Source organism: Ciona robusta, chromosome 8, assembly GCF_009617815.1.
Source record: "Ciona robusta chromosome 8, ASM961781v2".
Taxonomy (NCBI): domain Eukaryota; kingdom Metazoa; phylum Chordata; class Ascidiacea; order Phlebobranchia; family Cionidae; genus Ciona; species Ciona robusta.
The window spans coordinates 3,543,459-3,563,030 of NC_143242.1; the positions used below are offsets into that span (position 1 = coordinate 3,543,459).

Consider the following 19,572-nt stretch of genomic DNA (forward strand, 5'->3'; position numbering starts at 1 on the left):
TGGTTTCTATTGTAATAAACTGTCCAATTATATTGGATTTGTTTCTCTATTAACTATATGCTAGGAGGGAGTCGCTTAACTATACCACAAAACAAATTTTAAACTAGTTACCTAAACGCTCCGACTAATGTTTACTACGCTAACAATAACGTGAAATAAAAACTTAAAACAGAGTACATATTGTGTTGTTATCACACATTAAAACATCCTTTTGAAAGTCGCGCGAACTAATCGTAAGTAATGTTCGTGTACGTTATATCTAGAAGGAAAAGGAAGCAAACAAGCGGTCAGGTAACAAAATAAATAATTGAACTAAACTTAAAAGATATCTATGGAGCTAATTGAAATATATGGTGTGAAATAGAAATCTTATATTAATGTTTTTCAAATTTACTTGTGCAGTAGCTTTGAATGCTTTGGTGATGTTTTAAAGCCCAAAATACGTGAATAAAGACATAAAACACGCATTGGCGTCTAAGCCAGAGGATACGGTATTCAAGATTCTGTCATCATCATTGGCGAGCGGCCAGCGGGTAAAGAAATATTAAGTACCGCGGGGGAATATGGGACACCTTCGACACATAATATCCAAATCTCCGGATCGTGTTTAAACAATTAACAACAGTCTACCGGGGTTGTGCGAATGCGGTATTATAATTCTTTGAATGCTCTTTATTTACCACCAAATGGGACGAGAAAATATCGTCGCGTATAAAGTTACAATCCACAGTAACTATTGTTTGTCACTTTTGTCCATGCCCTTTTTCCTTTGCCGACAATTCCCCTATGTCCAGCGAACTTCGGAAGTTTGTTTCATTTACGAGGTCAGCATACATGCAGTCTGTGGTCATATCGAGCAGTGTTGAAAATACGAGGTTAAGTTGAAAGAAGATATTTTGTACTAAATAATAATCGAAAAATAGTGAAAGTTTTATTCGACAGGCGAAAATGAAGATCGCTAATTGGTTTGTCGCTGTATTATTTCTCATAAACTTAGGTAAAAAGTTTACAATGGCAATTTCAGTAGTACCTTTTTAACCAATTCTATTCTTTCTATCCAAAAGATGTCGGAATTCAGCTTCACGCGATTCGTCTGCGCAGCCAAAGCTTCGCGAATTTTGCTCTTGGCCAATCGCCCAACACCCCCCAAGCAGATTCACAGGAGATAAGGAAGCTAAAGGTGATGTTCACACTGAGTTCCACGAATGGACTTCTGTTGTATTATAGAGGCATCGGCAACTCATGGATTGCTGTTGGCATGCAGAACGGTGCACTGATGTTCAGTCTTGGAAAGGTATATTTATCGGAATTTTCATTAGTAGTTAGCATATTACAAATTATACGTTTATGCCAAGCAGAAAAACGAAGCTACTGTGACGCTGCCAGTGGCGCAGCATTTAGAGGTTTCTGAGGAGTTTCATGTCTTGAAGTTTCAGCGAAACGGCTCGAAAGTAAGCATGGAAAATAAAACTAGAATATTTATTATACTTTGCCTATTCTATTTGTTCTGCTATAGTTAAGACTTGAAATGGACGACTTACAACCAATCAACTATAAAGTACCGAGGCAGTTTCTCTCAGCTTTTATCACAACAACTGTTTCTGCTATGCTTCTAGGTAAGATAAGAACTTGAATGACTGTAAGGTACAAAAATCACTCATCTAATTTTCTGTCACGCTTGCAGGACTGTCTCAAAATTCCACCAACGAATTAATGTACAGCCAAACGCTATCCTCTTGCGTGTACAGACTCTCGATTAATGAAAGATATATTCTGTCACCTGAAGACGCACTTGAGACCCGGGATATTGAACCATGCCAAGCAAGTTCCCCAATTCAATGCGGAAATCCGTATTGCGGAAATGGTGGAATCTGCTACAAGACATTGGATTGCAATGATCATATAACAGGTTTGTGCTGATTTTAAAATTACCCAATGTTTTGCTGACGTGCTCCAATTAGCTCACATTAGTTTTGAGACACACCGACGATTGACTTTCCTATAAATCCTACACAATTGCATTCCTCGCAAAATCAGAAATATAAAGCATTGAATAAATTGATAAAGTCGATCAACACTGTTTTTGTTAAAACTATGACAAAAAAACCACTCCTTAGTTGTTCCGGTTAAATAAAGTGTTGGCCCATATTTTACACCAAAATGTTTTCCTGTATGTACTAGAACCCGCAAAGTAATTTGCAATTTTTATTTTATTTTCACAGTGGAAAAGGTGAATGGAAAACGAGCAGAAGAATCACAGCAAGAAATTGAAGTAGGAAGATCATTCAAGTCAGTGGAATTCGAATTCGGTAAGTACAAAAAAGCGACCGAGTACAGAATCGAAATAAGAGAACGACTCTATAAGATTTGAAGAGTGCGTGTGCAAGAAATCACACAAATTACATGTGGCTTTGTGGAAAACGCAACTTAAACAGCAAGGGAACGGCTAATTGAGAATTAACGAGTACATTGTCCACTCGGCTGAGCTCAATAGCATTTTGGTCGTAATTTGTGCTCAATGGCGTCGGGACATTGTAAATAACTTTAGTAGATTGTTCTCCGCATTTCCTTCTGTTCCTAACTTCCAACCGAACGGCGTCCGATCCTTTTCTGGCAGTTTTATCGCTAATTAGTCGAAAGGCCGACGATTCATTGCAGTACCGAGCTACTACTTGGCTCCCTGAATGATAGAATGCCTCATTTTGAATGTCATTTCGCAAGAGGGGGTCTTGCCGTTGATACCAAGTCCCCATGCCTGCGTTGCAATCGCTGTGTCGTTCCGTTTCCCAACTATTGTCTAGCGGGTCATAAATCAAGTTCGTGACGTCACGGAAAACTGTACCACGCTTAGAAACGACGTCATGAATTTGGCCCGATCGACCGAGCGCGTAATCTGCATTGAGGTCACTTGGTCGCTTTTGTATTGAAACTCTTATTTGCCCATCTTTGTTGGTGGTCGGTTTCACGCAAATAGCATCGATACTTGCAGATTGGGTTCGTTTCAAAGCACTCAAACAGCCTGAAAAGTAAACGATATATTAACAAATTGCAATTAGTATGGTATATTATGTTAAGTAATATGGGGCTAAATACTTACCGGTCTTGCTGTGATCGGTAACTCGAATTGGTGCCTTTGAAAACCATTGGTTCTTTATTGGGTCGTAGCAATCAACGTCAGTTAAATACTCTGTATTCTGTGTTCTTGTTCTTCTGCCTTGTGTCGTGCGTCGTGCCCCAAGAATGTAAATTCCAGTGCTGCCGCATTTATCGTGAGAACCGTTTATTGCTGTACCGGTAGTAGCTTGAAAACCAGTCACATAACCGTGTTTGGTCAACACTGCTGATTCCAGGCACCAAGCACGACAAATATTGGGTGACTGGTTGGTAGACTTATTTGTTGGAGTCGTTGTTGGCGTACAAGTGCCACTACCTACAGTGTAAAGCTTTTTAGCCGGTAAGTCCATGCTGCATCTGTTGGTAGTGTTATGTTTATCGGCTCTTTTCGTTGACTGATAATTTGGGTTGTATCTGTAGATTCTTATGTTTGTGTTCGGTCTGACGTATTGTGACGTGACGACATATAGATAATTGTTAATTGTGACGGTATCGACCACGTGTTCGTCTGCGTCAGTTGTGATGTCATCAACTATTTCCGCTTTCCACTGCGAGTCTGTGACGTCATTTGTTGGAGAAAATTTGACCAAAGTGTACGAGCATCGAACCCCTCCGTTGTCACAAATTTCTACGTCTGTTCTGTACAGCGCGCACAGGTCGTTGTCTGGCGTGTCTTTTCCAAGACAACGAGCGGTCAGAATCTCGGCCGAAAGCTCCCGAGTGATGGCGCTAGTGTCACTGTCCACGTAACGCAGAAATTCGATGTAGTTTTGTACGACAGAGTTGAACGCTAGAGTGTGCAAATCGAGCATACCGCAATCTAATGCAAAGGGTAGAACCTTGGCTGCTAAAACGTGATCCATACTTTCACTTTTACATGTCATTAGTTGTTGCATTAGGCCGTGCATTTGAAAATAACCAACAGCTGACAACAAGTGTCTTACGTCTTCGGTAGAAGCCTTTTTAATCCAACTGCAGAGTTTACTTTCACTTGAGGTGTATCGCTGGTAACCCTTGTTTCGTTTATTTGTCAATTCTTCTTTTGCCTTCCAAAAAGAAACACCAGCTTTACGGTTTCGACCGCAATTTTCTAAGTTCTTTAGAAATCCGAAAACCCGACGTAAGGTTTTTGGACTGAACATATCGTCTTCGTCCATACGGACTCGTAACTTCCCTTTCTGTGACTCGGTCATACCCGAATCAAACATGGCACGAAAGTAGTCACTGTTAGATGTTAGAACCTCCTTTGAGATATTTAACTTTCTGCTGCCACAGTAAATCGCAAAGTAGTCTCTCTTCATGTTTAAATAACTTTTCTTAACACCTTTAAATGAAAAAACACGTTGATTAAAATTAGGTCTTAAACCTTCATCAGTCCTGGCGCGGTATCGCAAATACCACCGAACGTATAATCGTAACCGCAAATTCCACAACGCAAACAAACCTAACTACATTGAAAGAGTAGCAACGCGAGCACTATACAATGTTGGGCCATTCTTATCCCAATAGGCTATAAAGCACAATAGGTCTAACTAGCGAGGAGGCAACAATTCAAACCACTGGTGTGCCCTAGCCTAGCAAACAAACAGTAAGCGAGTAAACACTCAGTACAGACAATCTATATTGAATTTACAGACGTACTTATGTTGTCGCCCATGTTAACCAATATTAAAGTACATTCCATACCTCAATCAATAACCTATGTTTCCGCCTGGCATATTTATTTTCCGTGACCACCGTAAGTACGTTCGGATTACGAATTACAAGCGATGACTGACAGTCAATCAATACTAATTTAAATGCAGTTGTGCATGAACTAATACTCGCTACACGTATACAGTAAACGACTCCCTACATACTGAACTAAAATTGCTAAACGCATACACAGTGACACATTGATATAAATTTACCAATGAATTTTTAACCAAGCCATAGACCTGCTTAGATAGAAGCTCTTCTCAATATGCCACCCAAGTTCCACCAATATTCATCTATAGTCGCTCTGTTTACGTTCAATTATCTCTTTCAGATCTAAATAAAGGCACCTGTGTAGGCCGTAAAACCGCTAGTCACTTTGACATCAGTGACACTCGCATCACCAGCAATTGGTAGCAAACGTAAACACGCGTTTACTCCTGATAGGCCTATGACGTCAGCAAGCGCATAGTTTTCAAGCAGTAATTATTTGTCATCGTTCAGTTCATAGGCGTCGTCTCTACGCACACGCCAATGTTGCCTAATTCGGCCGCGGAGTAACGGCACAGGCCTGTAATTTGAGATCGAATTCTCTGTACTGTACAATTGTATCCTCTCACTTAATTAGAACCCTATATGAAATATTGCTTCAGATCTTTATAATACAGCTTCGTTTACGACAGCCTAACCACTTTAATCATTAGACGTTAAACTACGTTTTATGATCAGGTTTCCCTCTGGCCACTTCAATACAGTTCAATTCATCGACATTGTAAACCTAGTGAACTCCCATGTGATATAAAAACGTCTAACTGAACTGCTTTTTAACTATATCTTATCAACCAATTTGTCTGGAACATGTTGTCTGACAAGTAGTTCTCATCTGGCAAGGGAATAGTCGAGAATGCTCAGACTGCAGTGCAAATTGCGCCTTGCCTTGTTCTCGCTTGGGAACTGGTCCTCGCACTTTACAGCGTGTTTGCCTAATTCCAGCGCAGCAGTTGGCGACCGTTTGCTCACTCGTAAATCCTTTATACACCTGCGTTTTTCCACCGTGCGAACCAAGCAGCACACAAAGCGACAGAAGCGGCCCATCCACGCGACTTGTTGCTTACATATGCGACAATGTCAAACTGCACCGTTTCTCATCAGCCTCGCTGGTCTATATCTGCACGGTAATCTCTGGTCCTTGAGTATGCGCAGACATGTTTCCGCGAGAATAACAACGTAAACAATGGCTGATTGACGGCAATGTGATGGCAGCGGTCTGTTGGGGATTTTTAGATCCAACCATGTTAATAACGCCTTGCAATCATTTGCGGTTTTTGATCTATAACACGTCCTGCCAAACGTTCTAACGCTAGACCCGTGGGTGGTACCTTTTAATGCGCATTTTATAGTTGTGCTGATTTGTTATAAATAGCCCTGCCTCCACTAAAGCCATTTCCTCCTTAATGCAATGGATACTATAGCATGCTGCTGTTTACTAGCTCACCCGCACAATTGTTGCAATGGTACATTAATCATTATTGTATACTGTGTAACAGAGGAGTTGTCGTACTATATAACAGAGAGGCTTTCGCTTTATCTGCGCCTACATAACGCGCTTTTCGAAACAGATATATCGATTTTTTTAGGTCGATGCGCTCATACAATATTCATTGCACCACTGTGGCTTATTACTTCAGGACTAGCTACTACACCTTATATACCATTTGCTATATACAGTGGCACAACCATTTGCGAGGAAACGCTGCGGGATGAGCTGAGATACTTACGAACGTAACACCTTTGCACAGACGCGGCGAGGTGAAAGATTTCTAACTCGGAAATCCCGTTAGATAACGCTTCATAACTTTTACGGTTCTGTGGTATATTTAATCGGAACTAAAAAAGATAGAATTTAATAGACATTATAAAGCATTTATTCAACTGTTTTTTTTTTGCTTGGTGCTGTATTTTCGTTATAACACGGGCGTGTTTTTCGTACACCTTGCCTTCCAAGAATGTAACTTGCAACCGAACCAATTTAGTTTTGAACACGCATGAAAAACGGTATGTGTACCGGAATTTCATAATTTTTGTTCTGGCATGTGCATCGGCTTTGTATGAAATACGACACCATAGTGAGCGTCATAACGGGTTGGGTTCAACAGGCCTAATTGGCGCGATCGGTATAACACTGGCTCCGCGCTGCAGCGTCGGCGGTCGTCGCAGTTCTAATCTCAAATGGAAGATTGGAAAATTGACTTCTCTTTATCATTACCCGCCCAAAAGGGGAAACATCAGCGCAATTGTAGTTGATTATCGTCAAAATTAACGAAGTCAATCCAGGGTCTATGAATTCTTTGCACCACGGTGGTCCCTGCTTATACTAGCAAGGAAGTAGGTATACAGCCACCTGTTACCTGTTATGGCGTCCCTTCGGTCGCGTAAGCTTGTTTATCATGCGTCGTCGGCATGCCAGATTAGATCAATTCGTCAACGAGGTAATGAAGCTCGTAGCGTTACAAATATCACATAAGACACGTCTGTAGGAAATCACTACGGGGCTATTGTGATTTACCACTGCGTGAACTTACCTACCCACCTGCCCGGTAGAATTACAGTTTAAATCTCGAACGTCTGCTGTCCAATTTCAAACCGCACTTTTACTCGCATTTCCGCACTGCATTTGACAAAGACTTCAAACTGTTCGTTTTTTCTCCAGGCCAAAAACTCTTCATACACTCTATAAGGTTAACCTCACTTCAAAGGGAAACTGGTGAATCATGCGATACAATCGACTACGAAGTTCAAATCAAAGGCGATCAAAGTTACCACAATTATAGTGAAAGACAGGAGGTTATATCATATATAGTACTGTGCGGGAAGATGGGCACCTTTAGCAAATGATATCCAAATATCCTGATCGTATTTTAAACAATTAACAACGGTCTATGGAAGTCGTGAGGATACTGCTTAATAATTATCTGAATGTTCTTTGTTTACTATTAAAAAAGGCGAGAAAATAGAACGAAAAAGTGTCCCATTTTCCCCACCATACCATATATATTTTCTTACAGCCTCTTGGCCAATGCTGTTTTGTGTTTCTTTAAAAAATATTTAACTTTTACAAAGACAAATTTACAAAGACCACTTTTCTATATACTTTTCTATAAGCGTTTGCTCTAAATTGTTGTAACTTGAATGAACCACCTTAGCGGTTTGAATCTGTTTAAATAGTACTTATTTAAACAGTGCAACTTCGGTCGTCAAACCAGTGTTGTTCTTTTTAGACCGCAATTTCAACATCGAGTCGTACTTTGTTTCTACATTGGCCTGTGCCAACCACAGCGATACGAGTGAAGATAAGCGGCATAGAAAACCAAAACTGTCGACTACAAGCTAATTTTACCGGCTGCAGTGTAACAAGTTCTATAAAACAATCGTATTTGAACATGGTCCCATACAACGGTACGCAAACAGCTATAAACGCAACGTACAATACATTGCTCAAATCAATAGTCATATTCTACACACTGTTTTTCATATAGTAGGGTGGGGGGAGTTGAGACACCTTTTCATTCTATTTTCTCGTCCCGCTTGGTAGTACAAAGAACATCCAAAAAATTATAAAACCCCAACCTCATGACTTCTATACATCGTTGTTAATTGTTTAAAACACGATCAGGATATTTGAATATTAGGTGCTAAAGGTGTCCCATCTTCCCCACCCTACTATTTATGTATTTATCTCGAAGAGTTCGATTTCTCGTTTGTATACGGTCTGGTTAAGTTATTAGCAACGTGTTTTGTATGCAAAACACCTAAAACAAACTATTTTCAGACTGGTTACCGGTTATTCAGACCTTTTATTCGACGTTGAATGCAACTTGGCTAAACTATGGACCAGTAAACGACTGGGTAGACTTTGAAAACCCAAAACAAAGGAATGACAATATTTTCAAGCATCGCCTTCTAGATTCTTTCGAAGTTTTACAAGACCGAAATTTAAGCATTAAACAAGAAGTTATTTCTGGCGCAAAGAAAACAATTTGGGTCCTGAATCTTGCAGAGTGTGATCAAAGTATAACGAAAATGTATTTGCTGGAGAAAATTCAACAGCAACTGAAAACTTTAAAGGATTCAGGAATGGGGAATACGGTCGAGGATGTAGGGTGTAACTGGAAACTGGTCACAGGACAAACTAGTGCCGTGAATAATTCAGGTATACACATAATTGCTTTACTTGGTGTAATATATAATAGAGTGGGGTAAGACAGGACACCATTATCACGTAATATCGAAGTATCCTGATCGTGTTTTAAACAATTAACAAAAGTATTTTGGAGGCATGAAAATGCGTTTTCAAATTCCTCATGTTCTTTGTTTATTACCAAATAGGACAAGAAAATAGAGTAAAAAGGTGTTCTATTTCCCCCACCCTACCATATGTAGCAGGAGACGAAATAACAAATTGCGAAATAACAAAAAATGTTCCGAACCACACACTGAGCCATAGACCCGTGTAATCCTATTTGTAGAATAGCTGTCATGTATGGTATAAACTCTGTACAGTGCGCATTTGTTCCGCCCGTGTTTCCTCTGCCATGCACTATAACTCACCCCTGGTGCTTGTTCATTGGATCAGTAATTCTACGAGTGTATATCCCATCACTAGTTTAAGCCAAAAAGTAAACAAGTCTGTAGCGTTGTGAACATGGCGTGAGGCGCCTTGAAGGAAATCAAAATCTAATCACAGGCAATTTGCTCTCCAATTTCTTAATCAAAGTTCATTTGTTTATTTGTTTACTTAGATACGTATGTTCGACTGTCAGTTCGCCGCCTTCTCGAATCAACCGATGTCTTCGGATACTTTCCCAAAACGGAGCTCGCATTTGAACAAAACAAGCGACCGATTTCATTGAATTCAAGCTCAGAATGCGCAACATTATGCTTGCAGAAACGTTCACCTAAATGCACTGGATTCGATGTTACAAAAGATCCAGAAAATTCCGGATCAAACCGGTTCGGCTGCCGACTTATAACAGCTCCATCTTCGACTATAGACCTGGGCTATAATTTAAACTACGATACATACATTGTGGCAGGTCGGTTTTAGAACATATACGCCAAGTATTGCTTTTTTGTAAATATTTTGCCTTAACCTTTTTAGAACAATTCCAAAGCTACCTCCCAGTTCAGAAAACTTCATATTCTCTTCAATTAAAAGGTAATAGCACCATCTCTTTATATGTATAGTACGGTGGGGTACACCTTTAGCAAATTATATCAAAATGCCTACACCTTTTTTTTACACAATTAATAACGGTCTACGGGAGTCGTGAGGAGACGGTTTTATAATTCGATGTCCTTTTTTACTGCCAAATGGGACGAGATAATGGAACAAAAAGGCGTTCCATCCCCCCCACCACCCTTATACTATATACTATTTTTACAGTGTTATAACAGAATCTACATTTTAGATTGGGTTTACCCTGGCTATCAATGCGAGTGTGTCAATCAAATGATCGGCGCTAGGTGTGACAACGACAGTAGCCATGACAACACATACCACGTGATACTAAACCGGCACACAGAAGAACTCAAGTAAAAAAAGCTTAACTAAAAACTTTAATATCAATCTACCTAATTATAACTACTGTACAGGTTACATTGTACAATGAAGAATAGCTCACTCATACGAATCCAATTCGCTTCTCTTGTCTCGAAAATGGGCGAGGGGCCTACGTCAGACTTATATGACGTAACCAGCCGTTCATCAACATTGATAAGAGCAGTATGTGATGGGAAACCGGTAATCATGTTTTCTAAAATAGGAGTTCAATTAAATGCTTGTCGCATCGGACATGTATGTTTGCGCAGGACATAAACCAATCTTTGTCAAATACGAAAGCTTGTTTCACACCAATCGGCAACATATGTCATTTCGCTGTCCCTTGAAAATTTCAATTTTCACTACAAAACGCACAGTTTTTTCATTTAAAATCTTGGGGCATGCAGCGTCTAGAACCTTTAACATCTGAGTTAACGTGTAAATAACAGTCTGATATAAATAGGATGAAAAAATCTTATGCAGACTCGCCCATCCTATATAACTTGAATGAATGAATTAATGCTTTTGTATTTACAGTCGTGCAAATTGTCGGTGACACGTTTGCTATCCTTACTACCACCTACGAATCTATCTGACGTCGAAATTCGATTTGTTTGCGAAAGCTCAGCGTCTTACAACTTCACACTTCCAGATATGAATAGTTTTGAAGGACATACAATTCATGAATCGGGTAAATTTGTAATTTATAGAGTTTAAAAAAAAATGAAATAAATCATTGAAAGACACTTAACGGTAATTATTTCAACCGAGAGGTTCTTTATAGGTGGTTTAAATTTAGGAATATATACTTTTTAAAAAAACGTTGTTATATCACCCTTTCTCCTAAAAAAATCACCTATGACGTTACATATGTGGTAACTCGAGACACGAGGTGTATGAAACAGAACACCTGTGTTATGATGGCTGCGAATGCTCCGCCATGCGAGGATAAAACAAGTTAAATACTTTCATTCATTCATATATTTAGTCCAACTGTTAACGATGTGATTTTTTTACAGCAAGCACTCCCCCTGCTCCATTGCAAGAAACATCAACTAAACATGTCCTGTCGACTGCAATACAAAACAATGCGCATAATACAACGGAGAGAAGTCTGTCAAGTAGTGATGTTAAAGTATATGAGAAGCAGAACAGCGTCGACGGAGAAGACGGCCTTCTTCTGCTTGACCTGTTTCAATCAGAAGATGTCGGAACCATGATTGAGCCAACAAAAGCACCGATAAGGTATAAATGATATAACAGTTTTAGTATGGTTCTGCTTGGTTAGATAGAACACCTTGTTCACATAAAATCCAAATATCCTGATCGTGTTTTAAACAATTAACAACGGTCTATGACGAAAGTCGTGAGGATACGCTTTTATAATTCTTTGAATGCTCTTGTTTACTGCCAAATGAGACAAAAAAATAGAACGAAGAGGTGTCCCATCTTCCCCTGTCGTACTTTTATACTGTGGAGTAAAAGTTAACATTTTTATTCATTAGACTTCAAGCACTTTTGCATCTTGGTGAACCGAACACGACAACTGCAACACTTGCTGAAACTTTAGCTGTAACCACGCAAAACATCGTGACGACCGCAGAAACGGTTAAGCATTTTGTTATCTTACTTCTAAGGCTTATAACTTTTACTTTTAGACCGCAATATTGCATACCAACGAAGCTATCTCACCTACCAGCAACACTATAACTTGCTCCAGCGTAACCGTTGACGGCGTAAAGTTTTATGAAAGTTCGCCGGGAATTATTTCAACCAACTGTCCACCAGGTATATGTTCATAATATAAAAGCTGAATTTCAGACTGAATTCACATGAACGCCGTTCCAGAAGCTCGATAGATATTTTTTTAAGCTTACTAGAGCGTCGATTCGGTACCATACTTAAATTTAATCAAAATTCCAATGTATATAGCACGGGGGGGGGAGATGGGATACATTTAGCACAGAATATCCAAATGTCCTGATCGTGTTTTAAACAATTAACAACGGTCTATAGGAGTCGTGGGGAAACGGTTTTATATTTGTTTGAATTTTATTTGTTTATTACCAAATTTGACGAGAAAATTAAACTATATATATTGGATTTGTATAAGAAATTAACTGTCAGTGCCAGAAGCTCTCGTCTGAAAATAAAAAGGTGTCCCATCTTCTCCCAGCACCCTGCTATATATTGAGTTTACTGTAACGGCGAATCGGTTGTTCCACAAATATGGATTGAGCGTTAATATTATAAATATAGGAATACTAAATACACATATTTTCCCAAGGGACGATGGGTCGAGTTACACTTGAATGCCAACAAGGTGGTCAATGGTCACACGACGTTCCAGATATGAGCCAATGTATCTCGGATCGCATTTACGAAATATCTCGATCGTTGGAACATTTAGAACCAGGTGGGGCTAACATGTGGCTTTGTGGTAACATTATTAGAATATGTGTGAAAGGGGCATATGTGTCATTGGACAAGACAATTAACCGTAAACTATAATAATGCCTTGCTGTATTTCAAACAGAATGTCGGTTTTTTAAAGTAAAAAAACAGACAATTGCCCCCCGTTATTTCATTGATAATACACTTGGCGCCACCTACATTTGAATTCTTATAATGTTTCGCATATATGGCCAGGCTCAAACATTACTGCATCATCCATTGCTGAAGAACAAGCAGAGTTCTTACAATCCAGTAACTCAATTTCTTCACCTGACTTGTTGGAGAATCTTCTGGTTGTTAAAAGGTAGGACATAGTAGAGTGGGGTAAGATGGGACACCTTCAGCACCTACTTTTAAATATCCTGATTGTGTTTTAAATAAATAACAACAGTCTATGGCAGTCGCGAGAATATAGTTTTAAAACTCTTTGAATATTCTTTGTTTACTACTGAATGGGTTGAGAAAAGGATTAAAGGGGGTTCTATCTTCCCCGCCATACCATATATGGTGGGGAAAGGAAATATTTTTAAACAGGATACTAAATTAAAAAAGAAGCAAATTTTATATTCTTGCGGGACAACGCGGGAACAGTCCTTACTTTGTCGGTTATTATTTTTTCAGTTTTTTTATAACGATTTTTTTTTAAATATCTGACATTTTGCAGGCTTTCTGAAATTAAGACAAGTACGAATGTAACATCAAATTCAACCAAAGAAAGCAAAATGTTACTGAAGTCTGTTCAAACCACAGTAAACACTCTACTTGGTGAAAAACTAATCGACGTTTGGAATGAAATACCAGAGGTTACATGGTTGAAAATAATAACTTTTTTTTAGTAACTTTTTTTAATATGATAGAAAATAATAAGTTTTTTTCCAAGAAACTTCATTGTTGAATTTTGCAGAACGAAAGAGCGTCGAACGCTTATGACGTCACAGAAGTCGTGGACGACATGGGATTCGAGATTGGCAAGCAAATAGATACAGGGGAATCAGTTACAAACTATTTCGAAAATACTGCTTTTCAGGTGAATTGGTTTAGGATCTAATGTAATACCGGTTAATTTAAAAATATTCTGAAATATCTCATCAACAAGTGCTTCAGCGCATTTATACAGACATCAAAAGTTGTAATTTTGTGATTAAGCTTACTGGTACAAATTTAAACTAATGTATAGTAGGGTGTTTGAAGACGGGGCACCTTTAGCACATAATATCCAAATATCCGGATCGTATTTTAAACAGTTAACAACGGTCTGTGCTCTATATGGGATTCGTAAGAATAACCTACGGTTCTATAATTCTTTTATTGTTCTTTGTTTACTACCAAATAGGACGCGAAAATAGAATGAAAAGGTATCCCATCTTCCTCCACTCTGCCATATCATTTCATGTTACCCAGCTTGACACCTATACTCATGAAATCAAACTATAAAACAATGTCGGCTTAAATATGATGATATATTACAGGTCATGTCACTTGGAGGCAAAAATCCGCAAAGCCAAAAATTAAACTCTGTTAATAGAGTCCAGTTTCCCTCGAGTTCCCAGAAAAGCAACGATACAAACTGGATCGATGATTCTGGCTCGATAGCTGTGCCTTATTCACCTAATGCTGCCAATGATACAACTGTAGTGTTCGCAGTATACAAGAACCTCGATACGCTGCTAGGTAAAATTGTATTAGTATTTTTTAAAACATAACTTTTATTGATTTATTTGAAAACGATAGCGAAGGTCATATTCCAACCAAGCGAAGGGAATCAACAGCAAAACAACAGTTGTTAAAACACGATATGGTCAAAAAGCGTGGGAAAGACTGTCAGTTAAAAAGCGTGGCCGTTATGCACCGAAATCTTTTATCCAACTTAACAGATGCTAAAAGTTTTACTTCTTGTTTTTAACTAATAAAACTTTTGTTTTATAAACATTAATTGCCACCACAAAAAGCGTGCTTAACTCAGCTCACATATTGGAGCTTCACTTTAGAACCGATAGAACAACGTTTTTAAGATCAATATAGTTTAATTAGATTCTTTCAGGTAACAGCTTTGAGGGTAATGTACAAACACTTGATAAGGACAAGGATAGCCGTGGTAATGTTTCATTATTGAACAACACGAGTACGAGTGAAGATCGGTACTTGGTCAACTCATACGTCATATCTGCTTCCGTTCAGCCAGCGCCCGTAGAATTGCTGAAGACGCAAAAAGTGAAGTTCCTTTTAAAGCATAAGAACACATCTGTGCATTGTACTATGAGGTATAGAAGTATTAGCGTTGTTGCATGTGCATATGTGCGAGTTGCATAATTGGTTTAGCTATTTTGGTGTTGCAAGATTCACTAAAACAAGTAAAGAGTGTAAAGTAGTATGCGGGGAAAAGTAGTACAACTTTTCCTTTTATTTTTTTTTCGCCCTATTTGGTAGTATATACGAAGAACATTCAAAGAATTATAAAACCGTATTCTCACGTCTCCAATGAACCGTTATTAATTGTTTAAAACACGATCAGAATATTTGGATATTATGTGTTAAAGGTGTCCCCCAGCATCTTCCCGACAGTACTATATATTTGGATTCATTGTACATTTGCTACGAATAAGTATTGTACAATGTATTTTACTAAAGGTGTGTATTTTGGAAGCCGAAACTCGCAGTAGTGGGCAATTCGTCCGCTGGACATTGGTCAACTGAAGGTTGTAAAAGGATACGAAGCAACAATACACATACTGAATGTGAATGCGACCATTTGACTAATTTTGCAATTCTAATGGATGTTAGAGGAGTTCAGGTCAGTGAAATAAAACAAACAGGAGAAGAAAGCAATTATCCTTTTTGTCCTAAACTGTTTCACCCTGATAAAGACGACTTGAATAGGACGTTAAAACGTCGGTTATCCATTTTTTGCCGAAAGAGCCATACCACAAGTTCTTAATGGATGTTGTATTTGCGGTGACTTTTGTTTGTATATGTTATGCGACCCTTTCCAGATGCCGCTGTCTGAATTACTTTGAATTTGCCAAACTACATTTAAACTTTGTAAATACTTAAACTGACAAGTTAATTGCTTTTCCTGCAGCTCGATAAAATCAATAACGAGGTTCTGACTTACATAACATGGATCGGTTGTTCAATGTCCATCGTCTGTCTCGTCATGTGTGTCTTTTGTTTCAACACCTTGCGTGGTCTGCGGTCAATCAGGACTTCTATACACAAGAATCTCTGCTTTACTCTTGGTCTGGCGCAAACTGCTTTCCTATTAGGCGCCGATAAAACAAATTATCCGGTATGGCTACTGTTTTTACTGACTTTAAACTAATCTAAATTAAGTTGAAGTTAATCTAGAACAAAATTTTCCTTCTTTCTTAGGACCAAATGTAAATATGTTTTTAACTGTCAGCGTGTTTTAACGTCTGTCGTATTTTTAGATTTAAGTATTCTTTAATTATTATTATGGATTGCAGCTGTTGTGCCCTATAATTGCGGGAGTTTTGCATTACCTCTTCCTGACCGTTTTCGCGTGGATGTGCATCGAAGGAATGCATTTGTACGTCTCACTTGTGAAAGTGTTTGAAATCGACAAGTCCTCGCGACTTGCCTGTTATTATGCCTTCGCATATGGAAGCCCGATTCTTGTGGTTGCTATTACGGCAGCTATAAGATATGATGGCTACGGGACTACTCAAAGGTAATCGTATATTGAACATAATAAATGAATGAGTGTAAGTTATTTATCCTAACGTGGCAGCGGCTGTTATAACACGAAGGTGCTTTGTTTCACACACCTCGTTTACGCTTACAAGTTGATCATTTATGTGATTTGTTTGTAATGTATGACTGACAATATAGATAACCCATAGGATTGGTACGACCTTGAAAGTTAGCTTTTTCTCTTTTAGTTGTTGGTTGCATGCCAAAGACGACTTGATGATTTGGAGTTTTGTTGGACCCGCTTTGTGCGTGATATGCGTGAATATTTACTTCTTCTTTATCGCGATGAGAGTCATGAGATCTCATCGCATTACAACGCCGGCGCACAGAAGTAGGCTTGCAAAAACCAAGTAAGTAAAGCTATAGTACTGTGGCGTAAGATAGGACACCTTTAGAACACAATATCCGAATATACGGACAGTGTTTTAACAAATAATAACAGAGGATATGATTTTACTATTCTTTGATTGCTTTTTGTTAACTATACCAAATGGGACGAGGAAAAGTAGGTTAAAACGGTAGCCCATCGTTCCCTGCCCTGCTACGCATATCCCAATCAACAGAATAAACCGGTTTATATAAAGAACGTGTTTGTAAATTTGTATTTTTTCACCATCTTCTTCAGAACGTGGATTAAAGGTTCTTCTGTTTTGCTCTGTCTTCTTGGTATAACTTGGATATTTGGTGTCTTCTTTGTGGATTCAAAGTCTGTAGTTATGGCTTACCTATTCACCACATGCAATGCTTTACAGGTAGCTAAACTAGCTATAATGTTTGTTTGTTACCAGCTCCAATAGTGATAAGTTGGTTGACTTTCAATATGCTTGTTCTTACTAAATGTTAAATCGAATCTTTTTGTTAAGGGTGTTTTCATATTTATTTTCCACTGCCTCCTAAACGAACGAGTAAGGACCGAGTTGGCGAAATACGCCAGGAGACGAAATTTATGTCCTTCATGGGTGAGAGGTCGCTACCACGTGACTAACAGCGTCACGAGGTCAAACTACAACACGACAACATCGATGGTAACTTATATTGTAGTGTTGCAAGCGAGCTTCATGTAAAGTGTGTCTCTTTTCAGGGCTATCGAAGTAGAAAATCTTCATCTGGCAACACTGAAAACTCAAGTCAGACCAACGGTTCATGGTCTTGGTTGAAGAGCAAAGAAACTCAGTAAGAATTTAAAGTCATGATGTAATTAATAAATGCAGATTTTCATACATTTACTTTTTAGAAATGACAGCGTGATAAAGCGATCGGTCGTTCGGACAATAACACCGAAATGGAAAAGCGATTCCAAACGAGGTAAACACTTGTGTTGTAACCGATGTATTATGATTTTAAGAATCTTTTTTTCGCAGTTGCTGGAGAGCTGCAGACTACTACAGAACTTAAAAAGTCAAGTTCGTCCGAAAATGAGATTACAGGCACAACTACTGAACGTACAGAATCAGTTGTGGAAGTACAAAAGCATGAACCGATACAACAGAATGAAAATTCTGTCGCTTTAAAAAACAAACTGGTGAGTACCAAAATATTTTAGACGCTTCCATCTTCGCTTCTGAACGTAATAACGTCCAAAATAACTGAGACTTTTCGTGTTACAGATAAGCACATAGCGAACTATGTCACATCAATTTTAGACTTATAAATTTCAGACGCCTATGCTTAATCGAAAGGTGGTTGTCACTGTTTCGGATGAATCTGCAAGTTGTAGTGATGGTGCAGATGTCGATTTCGGATGTTTGAATGCAGGTTTTGAGGGGGAAGCCACCGTTACTCCTTTACCAGAACGCAAAGAACGAATAGAACGATTTTACAGAGATTACGCTGAACATTTTAGTGGCCAAGGCAACAAAGCAGAATCTGGCATATTTAGGAATAACAGTATGCCTGTAAAGGTACGCAGAGATACACCCCAGCCTAGAGCCCCAGCAACAGAAAATGGTGTCAGCGCAACGTCATTGTACTTTAGCGTCGGCCTGTCTTTAAAGGTAAAGTCGACCACCGAAAAAGTGGCAGATCTGTGAAAGGCAATATCAAACTAGAAATTCAATATGTTAAGATCAAAATCCTTATACAAACCAAAGTCCATAGTGATTTCTATGGACTTTGATACAAACAAGCTAACGATATTTCTGATAACCGTTCATGTGTCTTACTGCCGAGCTTTGTGTACTATCTGTTTCATAGTGTAAATAAACTACTGTGTAAGCTAAATGTGATAAATGGTAGTTGTAGATTAGGAATAACAGTACAAAACTGGCATATCAGACCGTATGTCTGCGAACCCCAGGCCCCAAAAAATAAAATTCGACAAACAATATCATTCATCCGCTAGATGGAATTGCTCGCTTTGTGTTGCCTCGGTGATCGTTTGATACAAAATTTATGAAAACAAACCTAATAATAGATGCGGTTTGACAGTTAAAACCAGATAAATTTGCCCGGAAAATGCCAAAAAATTCTAAAGTTATACTTGAGTACGGCCCGTACGAAGCATGCGGTGTCGTAAAGCATCGAACATCTCGATTAGAGGGTTTGGAAACAGTGTTAACGTCCGAAGGACATTCGGTCGCGCTATCCGAGATTGAAGACTGGAATTTGGTTCGATTGAAAGTGAACGGCGAAATTGTATTCACATGTAACATATGCGAACTGGATTACGGAGGTGATGGTAAATTGGACGAACTGTGCAGCCAGGCTTCGAAGCAAGTTTTGAGCGCTTATTAGTTGGAGAAAAATGTTTAAAAGCTATGCCAATTGTTGTAAACTTTGATATTTTTACTGTATATTAACACTGTACATCCTTTGCATTACCATGCTGAAAATATGCATATTTTGATGCTGTTATGACCAAACGGTTTCAATACAGCATTAATGCAAATTGTTAATGTGTTTGAGTTTTACATATTGTTAAAAGCATATGCCACTGCTCTAGTGTTTTATTTCATTGCACTTATATAATCTGCACTAAAAATTGCAAAAACCTACAGGTT

At 38.7% G+C, this 19,572-nt stretch overlaps 3 protein-coding genes across 4 annotated transcripts; 2 read left to right on the forward strand and 1 right to left on the reverse strand.

Annotated features, from left to right (window-relative positions):
• The first annotated feature begins 481 nt into the window (after window positions 1-481).
• On the forward strand, window positions 482-18,793 carry LOC149732375 (uncharacterized). 2 transcript variants are annotated; one of them, XM_089883696.1, is made up of 33 exons: window positions 482-997; window positions 1,065-1,294; window positions 1,359-1,451; window positions 1,517-1,616; window positions 1,685-1,909; window positions 2,223-2,309; window positions 7,520-7,653; window positions 8,088-8,265; window positions 8,639-9,019; window positions 9,609-9,902; window positions 9,968-10,024; window positions 10,278-10,401; window positions 10,462-10,609; window positions 10,946-11,099; window positions 11,428-11,653; window positions 11,914-12,016; window positions 12,067-12,196; window positions 12,696-12,824; window positions 13,058-13,166; window positions 13,527-13,665; window positions 13,767-13,889; window positions 14,332-14,533; window positions 14,904-15,123; window positions 15,491-15,653; window positions 15,942-16,148; window positions 16,327-16,550; window positions 16,762-16,923; window positions 17,199-17,325; window positions 17,437-17,598; window positions 17,655-17,746; window positions 17,808-17,878; window positions 17,935-18,095; window positions 18,181-18,207. In XM_089883696.1, exons 1-33 carry the CDS (start codon window positions 949-951, stop codon window positions 18,190-18,192), a joined length of 5,016 nt encoding a protein of 1,671 aa, XP_089739822.1. In that variant the 5' UTR covers window positions 482-948; the 3' UTR covers window positions 18,193-18,207. The 2 variants fall into 2 exon arrangements, with proteins under 2 accessions (XP_089739822.1, XP_089739821.1); XM_089883695.1 differs by lacking the exon at window positions 18,181-18,207 and adding an exon at window positions 18,232-18,793 and having other exon boundaries at window positions 486-997.
• LOC149732376 (uncharacterized) lies at window positions 2,193-5,272 on the reverse strand. Its single transcript, XM_089883718.1, has 2 exons — window positions 3,098-5,272; window positions 2,193-3,019 (listed from the first exon to the last, which is right to left on the reverse strand). Exons 1-2 carry the CDS (start codon window positions 4,413-4,415, stop codon window positions 2,400-2,402), a joined length of 1,938 nt encoding a protein of 645 aa, XP_089739844.1. The 5' UTR covers window positions 4,416-5,272; the 3' UTR covers window positions 2,193-2,399.
• Window positions 18,794-18,871: 78 nt separating the features above from the next.
• On the forward strand, window positions 18,872-19,569 carry LOC149732377 (UPF0728 protein-like). Its single transcript, XM_089883766.1, has one exon. It carries the CDS (start codon window positions 19,028-19,030, stop codon window positions 19,304-19,306), a length of 279 nt encoding a protein of 92 aa, XP_089739892.1. The 5' UTR covers window positions 18,872-19,027; the 3' UTR covers window positions 19,307-19,569.
• The last annotated feature ends 3 nt before the right edge of the window (window positions 19,570-19,572 follow it).

What these genes read in the sequence shown, in the direction of transcription:
- LOC149732375 (XM_089883695.1), top strand. Translation starts at nt 949, where the DNA reads ATGAAGATCGCTAATTGGTTTGTCGCTGTATTATTTCTCATAAACTTA. An exon ending in GTCAGTGGAATTCGAATTCG is followed by an intron (nt 2,310 to 7,519) that starts GTAAGTACAAAA and finishes TTTTTTCTCCAG; the next exon opens with GCCAAAAACTCTTCATACAC. An exon ending in TAGTGCCGTGAATAATTCAG is followed by an intron (nt 9,020 to 9,608) that starts GTATACACATAA and finishes TTGTTTACTTAG; the next exon opens with ATACGTATGTTCGACTGTCA.
- LOC149732376 (XM_089883718.1), bottom strand. Translation starts at nt 4,415, where the DNA reads ATGAAGAGAGACTACTTTGCGATTTACTGTGGCAGCAGAAAGTTAAAT. An exon ending in TACCGATCACAGCAAGACCG is followed by an intron (nt 3,020 to 3,097) that starts GTAAGTATTTAG and finishes TTTACTTTTCAG; the next exon opens with GCTGTTTGAGTGCTTTGAAA.
- LOC149732377 (XM_089883766.1), top strand. Translation starts at nt 19,028, where the DNA reads ATGCCAAAAAATTCTAAAGTTATACTTGAGTACGGCCCGTACGAAGCA.